The 8,277-nt window shown below is 42.7% G+C and overlaps 1 protein-coding gene across 1 annotated transcript; it reads right to left on the reverse strand.

Moving 5' to 3' along the window:
- Positions 1–989: 989 nt before the first annotated feature.
- LOC133930032 (beta-1,2-xylosyltransferease XAX1-like) lies at positions 990–3,393 on the reverse strand. The gene is made up of 3 exons (XM_062376723.1): positions 2,920–3,393; positions 2,618–2,815; positions 990–2,411 (listed from the first exon to the last, which is right to left on the reverse strand). The coding sequence occupies exons 1-3, from the start codon at positions 3,116–3,118 to the stop codon at positions 1,219–1,221; spliced, it is 1,590 nt and encodes a 529-aa protein (XP_062232707.1). The 5' UTR covers positions 3,119–3,393; the 3' UTR covers positions 990–1,218.
- Positions 3,394–8,277: the final 4,884 nt, after the last annotated feature.

The following is an 8,277-nucleotide window of genomic DNA, read 5'->3' on the forward strand; positions in this document are numbered from 1 at the left end:
CTATTCGACAAATTGGATTTTGTATTATCCCAACATTACTTCACTAAAGAAATAACTCACACACTTTTACATCAACTAAATAAATGAATGCCGATAAAATTACATCGAACCAAATTTAAGGATAAAATGAAATACTCCGTAAAGCCGTTTTGACAACTATTTGCACAGCCAACACTTTTCGCTGAAATAATGTGCAATATTTTTCAAATTGTCATATACAAAGGTTATATTAGAAAAAAAATTTGCATATACCTATTCTGTTGTAAATTAAATTAATTCAAACGTGTTACCCGTTCACTAGGTGAGACGATGATCTCATCCGTTCACCGGACGAGATCAAATTCTCGCTCATTGAATGGGCAAGACGTGACTTTCTCTGGTAATTTAATGCACTAACCACCGAAACTCATAAGATCTCATCCTTTCAATGGACTATAAAAGACTATATCTAACATTTTTTGAAACGGACATGTATTCGTAAAAATATTAAAGAAAAAATATAAGAAAATTCCAAACCGTGCTAGGGCTCAACATGTCGCACATCCAGGTCGTTTTATCTAGCTGGCTTGAGCCGTCAGGCTGTACTGGCTTGGCTGTTGGCTTAATTACACTAGTTTAGTGCCTCTTAGTTAAAATAGAAAAAACTTGTATATATGTTTTAAAACTAGTTCAATGTATTTGTTTTGCACTTCACGTGAGTGCGCGGGAGCGCGTGTGTCTATGCATGAGCGCGCACTCACATGCGGTGTGGCAGTGCGTGGGCGGGAGCACGAGTGAGCACACGGTGCGGCAGCGCGTGGGCTGGAGCGCGTCATTGCGGGAGACCGTGGGACTCACGGAAAGGTAGACCGTAGGAAGGAAGTACTATATGTTTTTTAAGTAGTATATTTGGAGGAACCTTGGCTTTTCATTATGAAGGAAGAGATGTTGGCTATTCATTAAGGAAAAAAAAAACACTGCCGTGTAAGCAAACGGCCTTGCGAACGACATTGGCAACGTGGAAACCTATTGTACCTCTTCCGACAACAAGCTGCCCTCTCACAACAACGAGACTAAAATGACCTCCAAATGAAAATAACTAAATAATTTAGTTGATTTGAATGGCAAAGCAAAAAAAATTAACGATAGCTCCCAGTAATTCATCTGCGCTGGCCTATCCAAGTTGTCCCCAATAATCCAACTAGCCAACCAAAGCGAATCAGCATTCAGCAGGCTCCTCTACTCCTGCAACTCGTCGAGCGCCTTGAGCAACAACGGCTTAAACCTTGTCATATTGACCGTGACATCCTGCTTCATGATGATATCGGCGATCGCCGGCCACCCCTGCGCGTGGATGTGCATGGGGTCCTTGAACACGTAGTGGTCCCTTGGGTACTTGTCCTTGAGCGTCGTCTCCTCCTCCGAGACGTAGTACTCCACATACCGGAGCCGCATGTCGCGCGCCGGCTGCCCGTAGAAGTTGGTTGCCATCCAGTCCATCTTCCCCCACGGTACAATCTGCACCAGCACGGCGCCTGTTGGCAGGAAGATCTGGTTCGTCAGCCCTGCCCCGTGCACCGCCAGGAGCACGTCGGCCGCGTTCACCCGCTCCGCGAACCCGCGCACGTCGCCACCGGCCTCCGCCACGGTCACCGAGAACCCGAGATTCTCGCACAGCGCGGACACCTCCCGCAGGTTGAGCAGCTTCCGCGTGCCCTTCCTCTCGATGATGAGCATCTTGGGCTTCTCGCCGGTCTCCTCCCCGAGCACCGCCGGGGCGTCGCGCGGCAGGCCGAACGCGCGGCGGAGGAACCGGTTGTAGTCGACCATGGAGTAGTTGTGCGGGTTGCGTGTCGGGTGCGGGGAGATGATGAGGTCGCGGTCGCGGTACAGCCCGAGGTGGCCGCGCCGGAAGCAGTGCACCTCCTCGTCCTTGTCGAAGTTGATCACCTCGTAGTTGGATAGCTTCTTCAGTAGCGGCGTGAACTTGTGCACCCACCACGGCTTAAAGTTGGTGATGAGGAACTGCACCTCGCCTTTTAGGTGCGACGTCGTCAGGAAAAGCGGGATCAGCACGTCGGTATTGTCGTGAAAGAAGTTGTCCGTGTACCCGGCCACAGAGAAGATCACCGCTGGGACGTCGTGCCGCCGCGTGCACTGCGGCATGGCTGCGGTCGAGGAGACTGACTTGATCGTAACCTCCACGACGCCCGGGAGGAGGAAGTCGTCCTTGCGGGCGAACGGGCGGATCTTCTTCTCGCCGTTGGCGTCGAATGGGCCGGTGCCAGACGGATTCACGAAGAACATCGTTTTCTCCTTGGGACAGATCCGGATGTCGCCGGCGAGCTCGCAGACAGGCGGGCGCGCGTACGGGAAGCCCTCGTCAACGCCGTTCTCGTCGCAGATGATCTTGGCCTCCACATCTCCACCAGCTGGAGAAAAAAAAAACAGAGAAATGTATCGATACACGAACTAATTGAAGTGCATCGAGAAAGGAATGCAAGCTTTTCTTTTTCGGGAATGAAAATTAAACGGACAAGAAGTTGTTACAGTGAAACTATTGTTATCATGGTTTCCATTTTCTTTTCCATCGTGGGGTATCAGGCGAGAAAAGCGAGAGAAAAATAAGAGTTCTCACATGGCTTCGTCACCGTGGCCTCCTTCTGTTCATTCCTTCGTGTAGTCTCTGGTAAGTTGGGCATTTTTGGGTCCGTCTCCGGGTCAGGAACATCTTTATCCTCCTCCACTTGGCTCTCTTGCTGCACCGGCTGGGCCTCTGTGGCGGGCACCGTTGTCGTCGACGGCGGTGCGTTCTTCATCACCAAGGACGTGCTATCTGATAGCAAGCAATTCAGGGAACTTTTACCAGTAAGCATGCAATACTAATCAGACATCCAAGAAACGAATTCTTAAGGGGGACTTGGATTCAAAGACCCTTACCAAATACCGGCGAGTAGATGGCGAAAAGCCGGGCGAAGGATAGGTAGGTGAGCAGCGCAAGGCAGCAGCCGGCCACCAGCCCGATCCCGAGTTTCTTGGGCTCGATCCTGCCCAGCTCCTTGGCCAGCCTAGGCCCTCGGCGCTCGCCGGCCGCCGGCCCCGGCGGCTTGGACGGCCGCGAGTACGCCGTTGACGCCATAACGTTCACGCACAGAAGAGAACAAAACGCGCACCTTCAAAGCAAGACTGCTGATATATCAGGGATCGCCAGCACGGCGCACATATTTCTATGGCCTAAACCGTGAGAGGCCGGGGAGTGATGTTACATGTAGGCGATGATTGATCGGTTGGGAAATGAGTTGTATATCTCGTTGTTCGTTGAGGGTGGCGTCGTGTGGGTTGGTAGTGGTGGTAGTACGACAACTACCAGTTCGGCACGGCGAGGCGGCTTCCTCCTTCCCTCCCTCCCTTGCTTTGACTTTGTCGAGAGCAAGTGCACAATAATTAGGATTGCTTACCTAATTCCATGTTAGACAGTAAGACTGATCCATCTTTTATTCATATTTTCTCATTGCGGTTTATTTAATTTTTCCTCGATGGTTTTGGTTGGGTTGGGGATGGAAACGGAGATGGTGTCACAGGGATGGGGATGGGGATGGAGACGGATGGGAGCGTGGAACAAGTCGCCGGGAGGAGGATTGGCTACTGGTTGCTTACTTTGACACTCCACCATGCCTGAGCTGGGTCGCCGCTAGCTGTGAAGGAGGATTCCGTCGGTTAGGCTTCTTTGGATGGATCATGGATCCCGTCTGCTAACTTAGTCAGCGATAATTTCTTTTGATCTTTGTGAAATGGTCTTGAATTGGGAATAGAACTTGTGCAATCGCTGATTGGTCGGTTTGATTATTTGTTTATTCGAAGGCTGTAGAAGGTTATTTTCCCAGTTCATTACGTGCCGTGATTGTTGATGTGTTGGGTATAGCGCACCTATCACCGAAGTTGATGTCATGACTTAACATTATTCAATTTCGCTATTTTTTAATTACTCATATTAGAACTGACGAAATGTGGGTGGTCCTTGAAATAAAGGAACTTGCTGTACGGCAACATTTTTTGAAAAGGATTTGCAATTATCCCGGACAGATCGTTAGAGAAGGATGTGCAAATTGCCAAACGAAAAATTTGCAAATTAACTAAAAACATATATAGATTTTTTCTAAAATTCTCAATAAAATCACAGATACATGTGAGGTTATGAAATGCACCTGTGCCAAATTTCAAGAATAAATTTGATCCTTTTTGTAAGATAATAAAATAAAAAATGGTACGATGGCAAAAAGGATGAAATTGTACTGTTCACATCTATCACACCAAAAGCTAGTTATTTTTTAATGTAACAAATAGGATTGTGTTTGGCCCTTAAGTTTTGCATGGATGTATAACATAACCTTGACTATAGCCGAGGGTTTTTTTTTTTGAAAGCCCTTTTAATGAATTTTCAATTCTTTTCAATAGTTAGACTATTTTCACCTTAGATTCTCCAAGACAAACCCACCTATTAATGAATGCATTAGGGCATGTACAGTGTTACAGACAGGTGTTGTCTATAGTATAGTTCATTGTAATTTATAGACAAATATAATAGATAAGCAATTGTATGAGTAGTTTGTAAGTAGTCTATACGACACCTAATTATTGAATGATACTGAAAAGTTGAGATTATAAATAAAAGATAACATGGAGGAAATGCTACATATATGAGGATTTCTCTCATGCTATAGGCTATTTGTTAATTACCTGACGACCTCATCTTCTCTCTTGTTTCTGTTTCCTTTACCTCATGAAAAATCTTAGTTGTGATCTCTTCTAGACAGCTGATATTATCCTATTGTACATGCCCTTAGTCACACTAGTTAGTTCTTTTTAGCAACCGCTAAAAGTAACCGTCATACGAGGGCCAGGGCAATGTTCCTCTCTCTTGGAATCATATGTACCAAATTCAACTCTCAAACATCAACTACATTGGTCCCATTTCTTTTTCACTCAAACGATCTGAAGGAGTAGTTCCTCTTGTCCTTGCCAACAATCTCCTCAGAAAGAGGGTCCACGGATTTGTCTGATTTTGGTTTCTTTAGGGTGTTTTCTGAATCTATGGTGGGGCGAAGACATTTAAATTCTTTTAGGATCCATTTTGAATACGGAATTTCACAGGAATATATCAGAATATGACACATCCATCCAATAGAGTTTAAATCCTAATATCCATGATTTACACACACGTGAGCGCTTTTAGCTGTATTATTTGTAGACGTGTGAAAAATGCTTACTTATAGGTATGTGAGTGTTGTGTGTGCATGAAGCGGTTTGTGTGCGCGTGTGCCTCACCTTGTAATCGTAGGGGAAAAAAAAAAGGGCATCAGATGCAATTAATTGATATAGAGACTTGAGCTCTTTTGGATACAATGTCCTTTAGAAATGATTAGATGAATAAGAAATTCCAAACAGTTTGCCTTTCTATGATGAATTATTGGGCGTTTGAGTTGTTATTATGTATATTTAGTGGTTTGGAAATAAAATTAAAAGAACTTTCAACTGAAAACGGGGAACTTCCAAAATAGTTTGCTTTCGACTAAATTGGAGGTCTCTACCGAAATAGGAAGCTATCAAGTCAAATTGCAAGCATTTGACCCAAAAACGTTATTATAATTTCCAATCTAGAACTAAGTTTTGTCTTTTAAAAAATAAAGTTGGTATTCATACTTTCAATACGAAAAATCAGTGCTTCCGATCGGGGCTCTAGGTGTATGCTTGAGAGTATCAAAGAGGGGTGAGGAAAGAACTACACTTGTGTTGGAGTCTGATTCCAACTCCTAGAGACAACAACTACACATCAAAAGAAGATCCAACAACTGATGGAGACACGATCCATCGTGCAATGGGAATGAGCACCCACGAGATAGATTTCTTGTAGACGCAACTTTACATTTGATTTTAATCGTCGAATAGTTCTGGTCCACTTTATGACACATTGCTGCTAAACTCCTCTCTGCATTGGGCTCCAATCCTAAATTATTACATGGAACCATAAAAGGTAAAGCTATATAAAGCGAAGGATGAGGCAAAGCGACAACCTGAGAGGCAGCATCATTGTACATACTAATGTGCTTAGACCTTCTCTAGCAACTACTGTATCGGCCATCTGCATCACTGTTAGAGCATTGTAGCACTCGATATCGACAGGTTTGAGAGACAGCCACTGCTCCAGCAAAGCCTGTATTAAGTGCTACAGTGATATAGAGAGTGCTGGATACTCCAAATTTATGGTACCCGCAACTGTTTATCGGTTCCACAACATTATTCATATAGGATGATTGTGTGTTTAAAGGGAAAAAAGAGTAATAAAAGGTAAAAAATAGGGTAGCTGTTAGAGATGAAAAAATAGATAATATTATAATAGTGTTAGAGGATGCTGTAATAGTATTAAAAATAATAAATTTTTAAAATATCTATTGAAAATGACCTTAACTTACCATTGCAGAGTAAAACAAAACAAAACTCTATTGAGAAATCTTGCACAGCCTTGTGTGGGTGATGCGTGTGAGGTGTGACCTCACTAAAAAAAGATTTGGCACCTCTAAACTATCGCTAGGAATCAACTACTTATGTAACTCGATCAAACATTGGCTTCCCAACCGAAAGGCTAGCATACATTTAAAACAACTGATAGAATAATATGAATTAAGATTAGTTGATCCGTAGCAATCAGCCTGAACGTCGAAAGCACCGTTTCAGAAAACGCTATCTGCGCCTCTGCGGGTACCACACCAGCTTGCACCGCAACACGACGAAACAGTTCCTGTTGCGCACCTTGAGACAGATCAGCGCACAAGACTGAACCACAGCCACTCAACTCCTCTGTTCTTACTATACACACCTACATGGACTAATCCTACTTCATCGCCCATTCTCCGGTGAAAATCAATGAATCGAAAAAGAAAAAAAAGAAAGTTTTATCTTGCTCAGTCCTAAGTAGCCTGTCAACTTACATGTTGTCCTTCTTTCTAATTTTATAAGGGATTTTTTAAAAATTAGATTACTTTCATCCAGATTTTACTAGTAAAGTGACAATAAAAAAAAATATATCATCTAGCAAAATAAAGTATGCTATGCCAACCTAAAGATGAGGAGGTTTAGAGATACCGGATCTCGATGCTCAAAACAATGCACTACTATGTAAATAGTTATTTAAACTAGCGTAAGAGGATAGGGTTTGGCAGAACTTATTGGAAAAAGATACTTAGATTCAAAACTACTATAACAATCAGCTGGAAAGCTGGATACTCTCATTTATGGGCAGAATGATGAAAGTGAAGCGGTATTTATTTCGCTTTGGTACCTTCATCGTTAAAGATGGTTCACAAATCAGAATTTGAGAAAATACTTGGCTAGGCAACTCATCTCTGAGCAACCAGTATCTCTGCCTATATAATATTGCTCACAACAAATAAGATACAATCGCCAATGTTCTAGAATCCTTCCCACCAGTTATTGCTTTCCGACGGGATCCAAGTGGACTAAAATTGATAGCGTGGAATGATTTGTTTCCTCGTCTTATCAACATCAATCTAACACAAGAACTAGATGAATTTCGATAGAATTTGAACAAAAATGGAAAATTCATGGTGCATTTACTTTACCGGGCACTTATAAATAATAGAGAACCTATAAGAAACAAGAAAATCTAGAAGATAAAGATACCGTTAAAAATAAAAAAATTTCTTTGGTACCTTCGCAAAAGTGTCCTTCTAACAAAATATAATTTCATCAAGAAACAAAAAAAAAAGTAATCAAAAGTGTTACTTTTTTCAAAAAATGAGACAATTAAGTATCATTTTTTAATTCCCATTTTACGAGATTTGTATGGTTTATCATTTAAGTGGCTTCTAATCTATACCCGTCAAGAAGTGTTCCAAACATATTTAGCAACTAGCTTGGTGCGATTAGTAAGCAATAGAAAGTCAAAATAATGGTAACAACGACAACATTTGTTGGTCGTTGTAGCTATGCTGAAATGACGTGGTGTTTAATAAGAGAAAAATTAACTCTCATTTACAGGTTATCTATACTTGTGCGCAGTTGCCCCACTCATGGGCTGTGCTGCAGCGTTGGAAGGAGCAATATATGGTAGCGGTGATATGTATTCTTATAGAACGAGCGGTCAAAGAGATTGTTAACTGGTTTGGATGGTAAACAAGAGCACTTTGCTCCTTCCGTATTTTGTTTTTTGGCTGTGCATGTGCATCTGTGTTATATAAAAGTCGAAAATAAATTTTTATTTGCTTTGTATCGATATAACGA

This window comes from Phragmites australis, chromosome 10, assembly GCF_958298935.1.
Source record: "Phragmites australis chromosome 10, lpPhrAust1.1, whole genome shotgun sequence".
Classification (NCBI taxonomy): domain Eukaryota; kingdom Viridiplantae; phylum Streptophyta; class Magnoliopsida; order Poales; family Poaceae; genus Phragmites; species Phragmites australis.

Bases quoted from the DNA above. Each gene is read 5' to 3' on its own strand.
- LOC133930032 (XM_062376723.1), bottom strand. From the start codon at position 3,118: ATGGCGTCAACGGCGTACTCGCGGCCGTCCAAGCCGCCGGGGCCGGCG. The intron at 2,816-2,919 runs GTAAGGGTCTTT...GCTTGCTATCAG, and splicing joins CATCTACTCGCCGGTATTTG to ATAGCACGTCCTTGGTGATG. The intron at 2,412-2,617 runs GTGAGAACTCTT...TTTTTTCTCCAG, and splicing joins GGCCACGGTGACGAAGCCAT to CTGGTGGAGATGTGGAGGCC.